At 41.5% G+C, this 13,645-nt stretch overlaps 1 protein-coding gene across 2 annotated transcripts in view; it reads right to left on the bottom strand.

Annotated features, from left to right (window-relative positions):
- The window catches only part of SMURF1 (SMAD specific E3 ubiquitin protein ligase 1), a 384,967-nt gene that overhangs the window by 195,659 nt on the left and 175,663 nt on the right, over positions 1 to 13,645 (bottom strand). For both annotated transcript variants that reach the window (XM_086940654.1, XM_086940655.1), the window contains exons 4-5: positions 12,248 to 12,381; positions 1,511 to 1,576 (exon numbers count right to left, since the gene is read on the bottom strand). In XM_086940654.1, coding sequence (XP_086796780.1) covers positions 1,511 to 1,576; positions 12,248 to 12,381 — 200 coding nt within the window. The remainder of the gene's footprint in view (positions 1 to 1,510; positions 1,577 to 12,247; positions 12,382 to 13,645) is intronic.

Below are 13,645 nucleotides of genomic sequence, written 5' to 3'. Positions count from 1 at the left end.
ACATCCAGACGTTTTACATTTTGGCAGTGGGCTTCAAAGAAAAACAGATAGTAGTTTTGCCTTCATCAAAGAACTTTGGCCAAGGTTACAGACTTGAATTATGTAAGACACCATCTTGCAAATGAGCTCAACAGATAACAAAAATTAGGGTTAGCAACTGTGGCTTTTCAGTTGCCTGTACCGTACATGCCACTAGGTCCTCAGCAGCTATGGAGAAGACATTCAGGGTCACTGTGAAGCAAATTGTCGGTTTAGTGTCAGTATATATTTTTTTTAATCTTTGTCTCTTTCCCAAGCCACTCCTACCCAGTTACCGTAAAACAAACTAGATAACTTAAGTGTATCCAACTGAACCCAGATGAGCCCATTATTGTTTTGAGGGTATCAGTTTTAACCATGATGGATTACTGTTTATAATTACCCGGAGAGAAGATCTCTTGGCAGGCTCTGGTTCGCTCCCATGGTTAGGAGTTTAAAAAGTCTATGTTATCGCTCTCCTATAAAGTGGCTCCCTCCGACACTAGTTTTTCCTGGGTAACATGATTGAAATCAGTTAAAGTCTTTTAATATTCTGCCCTCTTTCCAAACACTAAAAGACAATAGTCCTTTCCTTTGTTTATGGCTTTCAGTAAAGGTCGGTAAGGGACACTTATGCATTGGACCCTTTCTTATTTTGCAGTTTCTAAATGTTTAATCATGGCTTGGCAAATCGGAGTGCGACTTCTGAAATTGTACAGCTGTAAATGTGAGATTATTTTTCAATGGTCTTGTTAGATTATGTTTTTTTATTGGAATAAACCTTGTATGACTTGACTGATAACTAAGTCATGAGCCTTAGAATCCACTTGACCTACATTTCAATTTTGGCAGCACTTGGGAAGGTCACCTACAAAAACACTTGCAAGTAGTCGGCAGTGTCCACACCACTGAATCCATACCAACAACAGGAGAAGTGTGCCTCGGAAATTCTTAGGTGTACTAGAAAATCTCTGCAGAGATATTCAACAAAAGACAACAAACTTCACCTGAACTTCAACTGAACACATTGAGACAGTGCCTGGCTGGCTCAGCTTCCATAGCCATAATCAGTCTCATCATCCAGCACTCATTCCCATCACTGTACAAACTTGATCTAGTTAAGTTGCCTAAAGGAGGTGGAGGTAAATAACCCACCCTCCCCTTCACTTGGGATGCAACTGCCCTACTACTAGTTTTAGCTCAGGCTAAAATCTAATCTCCATCAATCTATAAGGTCCAATGGTTCTACTCATTTTTGTGTTCGATTCCAGAGTACTAATGAATTACTGAGTCAAACTATTAGCCTTCAAATATTTCCCTTTTTCCCCTTCTCCTCGTAATAGTTTCTGCTAATTTTCTGCAAGTCATAACTTGTATTACTTATTGGACAGCCACAAGGGAGGGGAAACAGTTCTGTTAATTGGTGAGCCAGTTATATTAATTGGGGGTCAAACGGATACGACCAATTAAAAAAAACAAATGTATCTCTTACCCACTATTTGGCCTCTTACTGCATCGTTATCTGTGGGATTTAATTTGCATAGATCCAAACGCTGGTCTGCAAACATAAAACAAAAGGATTAGCAACTTATGCATCACAACATCCAATGACACAATTCAACTCGTAGAAATAGAAAAAACGACAAGATAAACCTATTTTGAGGCACATACCGTTTGAGAAATCAGTGCATTAAAATACTAGAATTGATGCCCCATACAAATCGTAATATAGTAGCCAAACTTGCTTGCTTACTTACTTCAGAATATTCTTTTCACGTTTGCTAAGTAGGGCTGTTCAATGACTGCCTAAAGTGTGCAGATAGTGCTCATGGTGCTCTTTGCCTCTAAAGAACAGCCAAATTAACAAATATAGGCAGGGGGTAATGATTTTTTTATGGCGTTATACAAGGTAATAAGGATAACTTTCTTATTCATGCAGCAAACTCACCTATCTCCAATAAGAAGCAAAAGTGACGGAAAGCAGTGAAGTATATGCAAATTGGGAATTCACTCAGAAAAACTAATTGATGTATATGCCACATCAGGCATGCATTTGTGATATTGCAGAAAATGGTCTAAAACTTGGGAGTAGAAAAGTAGAAGGGGTAATGTCCATTTGGAAAGATCCCATTTGCCATTGCTTTCTTTCAGTCAGGGGGGGGGGGAGGTGTCAGAGAAGATCCTGAAGAAGATATTCACACAGACAGACGGGTGAAAATGGCAAGCCAACTGAGAGAACTGAAAAGAGTATGCAGGTTATTAAAGAAAAAAAAGACTAGTGTTGGGGCAAAGAAGGAATTGTGGCTCAGTGAGGGAACATGGAAAGAGTAAGAATACATTAGTAAATGAAAGGTCTACATGGATCAACAGCATGTAACTTGTGGCCAGAACATAATACTGGAAAATAGAACACAGTTGCATAGAGGATAGAAGTCCAGGTGGAAGAAGCAAATGACATACAGATCTAGAATTTGGCCAAGGTGGGGTATAAGGAGATAGCCTGAAGGTCAGCAAACTGGGACAAAAGCAGTAAAAAGTTTATCAGCATTGCAATTGGAAGGAGGGAAACAAATGCTAAATAGTCTTACCTTACTGCAACAAATGATATAAGACCTCGATATACGGCTGCATCTTTAAGTGATGCAGAGTCTAGGCAGCAGAGTTGCGTAAATGTATGTCAGTTTTTCCATGCCCCTGCTTTGAATAGGTCAGCAATGAATACACCGGCAAAGAGTGCTGTAGACGTAGATACACTTCTTGTAGAATGAGGCTTAACGGTTTCTTGTAATGGATGGCCTGCTTATTTATGGCAGAAAATAATTACCAAAGACACCCAGCAAGTTATACCTTGCTTTGATAGCGGTTGACCTTTACAGGGGTGGTAATAGATCGGATTTTCGAATTTGTTTTTCTTTCTCAAAGCAAACTTTTAAACATATTCCAATATCTAAAGAGTGAAATGCTCTTTCAGCTACAGTAGTTGGATTGGGGGAAAAGGATTTAGAAATACAGGCTCACTCGGATGAAAATGCAATGGCACCTCCAGAATGAAGCGAGGGCTAGGTAGCAGGATGACTATCCTCCACAAACTGAAGGAAGGATCATTTTTCGTGAAGACTTGGATTTTTCTATTCTTCTGGCTGAAGTAAGAGCTAACAAAAACGACTTTCCACAAGATATATTGTAGCTCTGCTTTAAGAACAGGTTCAAACGGTTTATTAATTAGTTTAGCCAGTACCATACCAAGTCTCCATAATGGAGAAGGTCGTCTAATTTGAAGAAATGTTCTGAAGAGGCCTTTAACAAATTCCTGTATAAGTCTGTTGGACTAGCAGATAGTTGGTGCCAAGATCTTTCAAAACGAGAAATCGCAGCTAGATTAACCATTACTGAAGCATGACCGAGCCCTGAATTTTATATATTTAAAATAAATTGCAATATTTGCTGCAGTAAGGTAGACATTGGATTTAGCTTCTTCTGCATACACCAGATACAAGTTTTTATTTTGTAGATGATATTTCTTTTGTGGATACTGCTCTGGCTTTAGAGTATATCTTTACATTGCTGTGGGAAGTCTAATAAATAGAATTCGTTGAATTCAGATGCACGGCTGAAATTGAGAGTGTGAGGTTCTAGGTGAATTGTCTATTGTGGCGACACAGTAAAGTTGGTGTTGATTAGCATAGTATTTGTGACTTGTCTGACAGGAGAAGCAGCTCTGGGAATCAATATTGTCTTGGCCACAAAAGAGCTATGAGGATTAATAGACATGGCTACCTTCGTATTTTCAACAGTACTCTCTGAACCAAGGAGTCGGAGGAAATCTGTATGCAAAGGTCCCCGACCAATTTTATCAAAAGGGCATGTGAAGTAGTGTGGCTCACTGGTTAGAGGCGGCAGACCCGAGAGCAGAGGACGGCCCGGGACCAGGGTTCGATTCCCGGCGCGGCAGGTTTCTGGACCAGGGTCAGCGGACTCGATAATTCTCTCGCCTCAGTGCCCACTCTGATCAGCGATCACACTCGGCAACTCTGGGCATTAGCTTGCCTCATCTTCACTAACGGCCCCACCAGACCGCCGGGGATGCCAGGTCTCACCCTGGAGATACCCATTAAGGGACCATCTCTCAGGGAAGCCAGGAAGGGTTTCGCAGCGGTCGAAGCGCCTTGGGACCCTACGGGTAAGTAGTGCGCTATATAAATGCCAATACATACATACAATACATACATTCCCCCACAAACCTGTAAAGTGGTGCCTTCTGGCATAAAACTGGCATTTCTTGTTTTGCTTGGTAGCGAACAGGTCTACTTTCGGTTGGCCTCATACTCTAAATACTTACATTAATTGCAACTGATTGAGCTCCTTTGAGGCTTTTTTTGTTGCTCTACCGAGACTGTCCACCCAAAGGTTTGACTGACATTAGAGATGTTCTCCTTTTATTTGTATGTGATGTTTGACAGTAAATTCAGTATTTTTTGTGCATCTTTGGAAAAGTAAGGGATCATGCCCCTCCTTGCCTGTTGACATAATACATGCTTCTTGTGTTGTCTGTTCTTATCAACTGATGAGTTTTATATTCGAGCAAGTAGGGGGAAAAAATTATAGCCCAAATGCAAATACCTTTAACTCCAGGATACTGATGTGCACTTTTGGCCTCTCTGCCCATTTTCCACTGACTAGCAATTCTTGTAAGTATGCGCACCAACCTTCTAATGAGGAGTCCATTGTTGTTAGACCTGACATCATTGGCTTGAGTCTCTCCTCCATTTTTTCTGTTTTGCCTCTACTGTTTTACGATGTTTTTGCTGGTATATGCTTTGGGCGCCGTGTCACTGCTGATCAGTGCCATAGCGCAAGTGCTCCCTATGTTAAATTGATGTATCTATTGTATCCATGTTTGGCTTATTTGGTTTACTATCAGTCCCTCGTCTAGTGCACCCAGAGTGCCGGGGCTTGTAAACGCAAATGCCGCTCGTGGGCTTGCAGCACGTGTTGTGCCACCCACAGGAGCGGCCTCGTAAAAGAATGTCTACGGGTCGGTCATTGCGAGACCCACGTGCAGCCTCGTGCTGTCACACCGGCCGCGCAAGTATACCTACTTGCCAGCCCTCCAAACCTTCCCTTGGCTTCATGTTAGTCACCCCTATGGTAGGCCTTCGGGCAGGGTGCATTGTAAGCCTGAGGTAGGACACGCCTGACCAAGTTGGCATGTCCTAATAGTGAATTACCGCCATCTTGGTCCTTCACTATTGCGAGGTAGCCTGCTCTCCATTGATTAGAATGGGCCGCCGGGATTGTTAGTACTATGATCCTCGCTGGCTCGGAGAGCATGGTGCAATGTCGAGTTTGGTATCCCTGAACTCGGGGTTTAATTACGCATCCGTTGGTGTGGATGGTTTTTGGACTCTGGGTTCGAAAATAGCACTTTTAGAAGGTGTCTATTTTCTTGTCTAACCATATCTGGTTTCTGCTGGTTTGGCGTGTGTGTGACAGGAGCTGGGTGGCTCCCCAGGTCGGGATGAGTCAGTGTGGGATGAGTGGGACAGTTACGTTGAGAGTAGGGGGAGAGTAGTTGTTGATAGCCTGCCTTGCCTGATACAATGCCGGCTCCACCTCCTGCCAAGCGGCTGATGGCTCTGTGCCTGCCATGGACGATCCTAGCCCCACCTCCTGCCAGGTGGCCGATAGCTCTGCTCCTGCCAGTGTCAATGCTGGCTCCACCTCCTGCTGGGCGTCTGAGGACCCAGCCCTGCTCAGTGAATAGGCCAGGTGCTTCTGCCTGGCTACACCCACAACGGACCCAGGATGTTGGGAAACCCCCGGCATGGACAAAGGGATCAAAGGCGAAAAGGGGTATAAGAGTAGGACCCCTGAACCAAGAATTTAGATCACTTCTGACAAGGAACCCTGTAACCAAGGACAAGAGGCCTGCTGATCTAAGGACTGCCTACCCCTTCTGCCAGTGTGCTGTTGTTGGGGGAATCCTGCAGTGCTTCTTTATTTTTGCCAAGGAACCAGGAGAGAGGAACTTTGTGTGTACTCTCACGCTTGCTAAGAAAATCTCCAAGGACTGGAAGAGTGCCAGTCTCCTGCTGAAGTCACAGGGCTAAAGGACTTCATCTGCTTAAAGTGCTATTTTGCTGGAACCGTGAATCCAGCACCTCTGAAAGAGTCAGCAATCACGACAACCGAACGCTAGGCCCAACCGACGCCAGCAGCAACGCCAGTGAGTGGGAGTACGGCTCTAGCTCCAGAGGACCTAGTGTCTGCACCGCTGCTGATCGCATCACCTGGGTGCCCTTCGACGCCGTGAGCGCTGCTCACTCTGTGCAACCGCATCATCAACGACGACGCCTGCTGAGGCCAGATCGACACCGAAGACGCGACGCCGGATTGCTCGACGCCGCTGATCATCGTGTGCTTCATTTTCCTAAGGTACTGTGTTGTTGGGGGCCCGTGTGACTCCAGGCTTGACGTAGCGCTCCTCGCGGTCGACGCCGAACCTTTGGATTAACTTTGCCTTGACGTCGTGTGGCCCCCGTGTGGGTTACCCTGTTGCTAAGAACTGCATTGCCAAGAAGAAGATTTGCTTTGATACTAAAAACTTTGTGCTAAAGAAGAAACTACCTTTGAACTATCCTTTTTTCCTTCCCAACGTATTTATTCCGATTGTGTACAGTTTGTCGTTATTTGGTCTTGTGCTAAGCCTTATATAAAAATACTTATTTTTATAATACTACTGTGTCGTGTCCATTTGTAGTGCATTCACGGTATTACTGTATGTGGTCATAATTGCTTAACGCACAGCCTCTGAGATAAGCCTGTTCTGCTCTGCCAAGCTACCAAGGGGGTGAGCAGGGGTTATCAAAGGGTGTGATCCCCTTGCCCTGACTAGAAAAGGAGTGTCCCTATTTGTCAGAAGTGTATACCTCTGCCAACTAGAGACAGCCGGTTCTAACAATTGTCATTTATAAAGGCATCTCCTTCTGCAGCAAAAACAGTCCTACTGCTGAGTTTTTGCGTTGAAGCCACCATATGACTGCTTTTTTTTTTTCTTTTTTCATTTGAGGGGTTAGTTGTATCCGCTCTTCGAAAGTACCAGTCTTCTGCAACCACTACCTTTCCAATGCTTATTGAAATTGCCTCATGTGAAGTTTGCAGTGTGAGATCAAATGAATGCATGATGGTATAATCCCTAAAATTGATTTGAAGTCAGTGTTCGTTTCTGTTTTTTTAGGCCAGTCACCATAGCTGTTAAGCATGACAATCGCTCTTCTGTCGAAAATCTTTGTCTATTTTTGTATCCAGAAATGCCCCGAAAAATTGAATTTTTTCAAGGATACCAGTAAGATTTCTCTTTGTTTAATGTAAGGCCAGGATCCCAGAGTGTGACAGAACCTGCTGTAGCTTCTTCAGCTGCTTGTTAAGTTCTTGCCTTGATTAACCAATTGTTTAGGAATACTTGGTAACCCTGTTCCTCAGTTGGGCAGCTACTGGTGCCATGCATTTGTAAAGAATATGGGAATGGATTTGAGGCTGTAAAGGATTACTTTGAATTCATAATGATACTGGCTCCTTAAAATGTTAAGGATTTTCAGTTTAGGGTAGCTAGGAATATGAAAGTATGCGTCCTGTAGGTCTAGAGAGGTCATGGAATCTCCATGTCGTAGCCATTGTAGAACATTCTGCAATGCTACTATACAATTTTGCTTTTTCAAATACTTGTTTAAGTTCACACGATCTAATACTGGTCTTCAATATCCTGACTTTCTTTAGGAGGAAAAAATGTGGATAAAATCGCGAGCTATGGTGCATTTTGGGTACCAGGTTCATCGCTCTCCTTCAGCATTTCCTTTTGTAGCGGACGCCGATGTTTTACCTTGAGCGGTGGTGTTGGATGTTTTTCTACAAATTCTAAAGTGTAATACTTGCCCGACTGTTGTAATGGTGCGAGATGTGGCTGCTTACCGGCACAACTGGTTTCATAACCTTCACTAGTGTGTCATTGTGTTCTAGCACTCTCAATGCCTCTGCCTTGGTTTCCTGTCTTTTTAAGGAGGGGCCTGTCTATGGTAAGCTGCTGATGGTGGGGCCCTGTATAGCTGCTTATAAGGTGGTTTACATTGAAATAGTATGTACCAGATTGTTGGTATCTATGTAGTTTAAAATCCCCTCTGTAGAAATACATCCCTCTTCCTTAAATCCTTCGAAAGGACTGCTGTCTTGTTGTTGTAGGGCACCTAGAGATTTTGCTGTTTGTGTCTGATTTGATGGGTTGTAATGCTTCATCAATTTGTTTGCCAACCAGGAATTCAACATCATAAGGCATACCTAGAATTCTACTTGGCTCTTCCAGGTTAAAGGAGGTTGATCATAGCCAGCCTTGTCTACATAATACTGCTGCTACCACTAGTTGCCTAAAGCCTGTTTATGAAATATCCATGACATCAAATTTTCTATCTCCTTCTTGCAAATACTTATGCGCCTGCTTTTTTATCACCCGGTATGTAGTCGCGAAAAGGGCTTATATCGGACCACATATGACAGTTATACCTGGCTAGAATTGCCAGAGCATTTGAGGCTCTTATAGCGGTGGCAGTGAATGCAAAGACAACGTTTACCAGTGTTGGCAAGCTTTCTGCCGTCTCTACCTGGAGGAGCAGTACATGGTGCAGAAGGATTTCTATACTGTCTTTTGGTGGCCCGTATAACGATCTGCTCAAGGGTGACTGAGCAGACATATGGGAGTGTTATTTGGCACCTTCTATTTTTTGGCAAGTGCGGAATCACAGACGCAGTTGCAGCTGGGGCTTTCATAATTTTAAGGATTTCCTCCCAGATATGGGGCTTATTTGGCAGGTCCCTTGAAATCATATGGCAAACAATCCTCCTTCGTCACCAGTAAATTAAAACCTCTTGGACACCCTTTCAATGAGCTGGTGAAAACTGTGTCGTCAGGTGGAGAATCCACTGCTGGAGAAGTAGCATCAACCAGGGTAGTAGTCAAATACTGATCCCATTCAGGGTCTCAATAATGAGATGTTTTCAGATAACCATCCGTATCTGGAGATTGTGATGGAATAAACTGAGGCTACGCTGGTGATAACTGTGACGAGATACTTTAGCAGGTTGAAATAAATGCACTGGTTAAGGAGGTGTACTAGATCTCACCTGAGGTCTGGAACCAGTTGTTGTAGGCATTGACTGTTGTCGCCTAGAACAAATGGCTTGCACTTGTGGGCAGCGTCTATAAATCAGGGCCACTGGAATTATGAGATTGTGCAGCCACAGTGTTTTTTGCATAGTTATGGATTTGCCAATTAATCCCTCTTCTGGTGCATAGTCTGTAGATTTGAAAGAAGAAAAAAAAAACCTTGCTAGCTCAAACGTTACTTAAAATGCAGGAACACGTGTGGCCATGTGATTGCAAAGGTTGACTGGTCACCTTTCTGTTGCTTATTGCTGAATTTGAGTGTTAAATTGCTACTAATGAGGACCAACCTATGCACAGACTGTGTTAACAAGTGTAAAAATGACAAAACAATGACGGAATGCTATCAAAATGTGATGCATTACGTTGCATAAGTTGACTTTTGCGCCACATAATTTAGTCGACCCTTTCGCATAATTTGGCCCTCTCCTGAAGCATGATGCTATGTCTATAATGATCTTTTACCATCATGCGTAGATCCTTAACGAAGCCCAACGGTATTTGCATCCACCATTCCTGCTGATTTTGAATTGCTTGTTCTAAAGGTTACATGCCAAACTGCCATCCACCTTCATTTTTGCATTTTGTACATAAAGACCGATAGGGGTGTTCACCTTTACTTGAAGTAAAAACGGTCTGCTCATATTCCTCATCTTTTGTCAAAGACGTGGTATTTTATTATTAACTGAGTTGTCCGATAAACTGAACCAAAAAGGACCCTCTTTAGGCAATTCTTCTGTATCAAACAATTGTCTTGGTTGATAAGGAAACATTGCTAGGGGAAGCCTGTTCAAGAATTACATTTGAAACTACTGTTTTGTTATTCTGGTTCTCTTTGGAGAGGTTAGTATGTGTTCCTTTGATGTAGTTATAGTCTTTGTTGATGGTGTGATGATCAGAAAAGCTGTGATTGTCAAAGATGTGGAAAATTTAACTTAAGATATGGTTTGAGAAGTCACAGTTGGCGATATCTTAGTTACTGGTTTTCTTGTTGTCAGATCGACTAGGTGGACTTTTTTTTTAACAGATGGCATCATTGCCACAGTCTTCATTGTAAGTGAAAAAGTTTCAAAACTTGTCTCTGGTAAAAATGAAGAGTAACTTAATGGTTCAGAAGTGAACTTGTATCTTTTAGGACTCAGAGGTGCTGATTATTTTTGTTGCCGCTTTTTTGACCGATTCTGGTCAGTTCTACCGGCTAATTCTGGAGAAGAAATTCCTCCTGATTTTTTTAAGGGCTTTCCTGTGAGGTGCTCCTTTAGATTTCTCTTTTGAAGGATGCCCAGTGTGTAAATGCGCTATTTTAAGAGATTGAGGAAGTTTCGCCTTACCCAGAATGAGTTTCCTCAGATCTCGACTATGCAGCCATAACACTCTTGCTTCTCCGTCCTTTAATGTTTTGTTGAGAACGTTCTACTTTTTTTTTTATTCCTTGGCCTTATGATCCCGATAAAGACCATATATACATCCTTTATGTGGGTCTTTAAAGTGCAGTTCTTTTTTCCACATTTCCCACATGGCCTAAAAAGGATCTTGGTAGCTTCAGACAGTCTGTATTGTTATAATTGACTCCTTGAAAATGTTGAAATATGTAGAAATGGCCAACTGTCTAAGTAAACAGAGTTCACAGAGATTTCCTTCACACATGTTGAAAATCTGAACTTGCTAACCTGGGTGGTAAGAAGACTGCTGAGCTTTGCTCCGATTGGCTTAGTGTGGGTGTTTTTATAAAGATAGTAGGCTACTATTGGGACTATGTTAAAGTAATTATTAGGGCTCCTGGCTTCATGGTATTTAGTTTTGACATTTCAGTCTGAATTTTTCCATATTTATATTTTGTCAACTTTTTCAGTATTTATCCAAATTTATTCTGGGTTTTGTGAAAAGAATAAAGCTGAAACTGGTATATTTCCACATTTATTTAACCAATAAATAGTCAGTCATGCTTGAATGCCTACCATATTTCCATGCTATGAACACCAGCAGAAGATAAAACAATGCAATTATCTGAAAATATGCACATTTCAATATCAGCCTCGTGCATATCTGCTGCTGTTTAAGCCTCTTTACTAAAATTCCTTTTTTAACCCCATTACCCATCAATTCACATAGTTATTGGCCTGCAAGTCATGGCAAAGTGCATTTGGAATCACTCAAAAATCACCCAATTTCCGTTTTTATCCGCATTTAAATATATATATATACAGATACAGATAAGAAAATAAATGTTTTTTATGTCTGTCTATCTGTAAAAATCAGCAAAAACAGAAAGCCTTAGTTATTATATACATGTTTAATGCTGTACTAACCACTAAGTATACCTTGGGGCTCGATGATCGAGATGTTTCAAGCATGTTAATCTATGAAACATCTAAAACAGCAGAACATTTTCTAGGGGTCGCCAAGTATCCGTGCATAACATGTAGGGAGGCAATATATGGGTGGGGAGGAGAGGTTTGAAGGAGAAGATATACTATATATATTCAAGTGTATTGCCAATACATCACAATTTACCACAAGTACCTGCAGTGATGTAAAAGTTTAAAATATGTCTAGTTCCAAAGAACCAGACACTGAATGCTCTAACAAATACGGTTTCAAGTATCACTTCAATTATAACCCCACCTGCTATATCTCTCTGGCAGAATTACACCACACATTACTCCCATCCCCAACATGCTTCTAAACAGAGAACCACCAACACTCATCCAGTGCTAAGGAAGAAACAACTGTGAAAGTCACAACACAGAAGGGTGAACAAATGCTTTATGGAACAGTGTATTGTATTAGAAATGAAACAAATACTTTTAAAGAATGCCTTTGCTTTACGCAACAAAATGACAATTCAGTTGAATAGCTAAAACTTTGCGGTGTGTATGTAGTACACCGGATGAGGACACTAGGCATGTGACAATTTCATCTCATGATGTTGAAACAAAGATCGTAATTAGCATCTATGTTCTTTAGTCAAAATGATAAATGGTGACCACAGTACACAAACCAGGGTAATTTGCTTACATCCAGTATCTTTTAGCCTGCTTATGGCATTGGAAAGAAGTCGCACACATCCTAGGAAGCCAGCTCCCTGTTTCTTGTGGATTTTTTTGTGGTTCCATACGCTGATTGTGATTGAATCGGTTTTTCCAACATACCTAAAATATTAAAGAATAAATAATTAAGACTATGAATTTAACAATGATTTCTATTTCACTCATTTACAACAAGCTGGGAGAAAATAAATCGGGTTCATTACAGTAAAGTAAGACCTATAAAGGTTTCCAATAATTCAACCAACTGAATTAAAAATACGACAGGGTAGTGAGTGGGAACATGGCTGGATAGTTTGTGAACCTGGTGTAAAAAAAATAAAAAAACAGGAAACATAAGAGTGTATAATCACTTTATATCGACAACCTGAAGTAGACAGTTCCAGAGGAATAACAAGTTCAGACTGCAAAGAGAGGACTACTACCAGAAATGACTACCTCAATCATAAACTAAACTGAAAACTAAACATTGATTTCTAAACAAGTATGCATTGATTTGCCAGACCTGTGTTTGTATTAAACAGCTCTCTTTGCATCAGCTTCCTCTGTGGTTAGTTAATTCTAATGGCACACCCAGTATGGTGATACTAAGCAAACCTGGTGCACCTACCCCAAGATTTTCACATTCGAATTCAATGATGAAAAAAAGTAAAATAGGTCACTCCCATAAGTGCCTTACACAACTGCAGGTGGCATACATTTTCAGAGTCATCTTTGTGGCATGGTGCAATCCTTTCATTATGGTAAAAATCATGAGTTCTGTAGATAAGCCTTCTAATATGAGGAGGAACTATACCCAGTCACCCAAGATAAAATACTTGGCCTGGTTTGGTCTGAACACTTAAGTTAGGGGTTGACCCTCTAGCTTTAAAATAAAGTTCTGAAACATTGGATGCAAGCCTTCATTTAAACTCTGCGATCCTCAGAAAATATTGCAATCCAGTGCTCACGATTAAGTGGGGCCTTTGGAGCAGGATGCGTGCTAGCTAGTTCTGTCATATGGTGTGGTCTATTGATTGAGTCACTGTAGGAAGCTGGCTCTGTGATAAATCATAAATCTGATATACTGTATAAAGCGTCCAGGGGTTCCCTTGCTAGTAGTGGACTGTGGTTTGCTATGCAATCCCAAAGTACTCTATTAGGGGGTAGTGTGGTCGAGCAGCCTTAGTCAAGATATTTGCAAATACACACAATAATTAATAAATGACAAACTACTCCAGAAGGAGACCAACACTAATTTATAAAAACAGCAAGTATCTCCATATATGTTTAGGTAGCAGAGAAAAATCATTCAGGTTAGTACATTTTTAAATATAAATTCTTTTCACTTTAAAAAGTGGACACTAAGTGCAATTTCAGGGATCTGCAA

The sequence above is a fragment of the Lissotriton vulgaris genome, chromosome 10 (genome assembly GCF_964263255.1).
Source record: "Lissotriton vulgaris chromosome 10, aLisVul1.2, whole genome shotgun sequence".
NCBI lineage: Eukaryota > Metazoa > Chordata > Amphibia > Caudata > Salamandridae > Lissotriton > Lissotriton vulgaris.
This window is presented reverse-complemented; position numbering and strand designations above follow the sequence as displayed.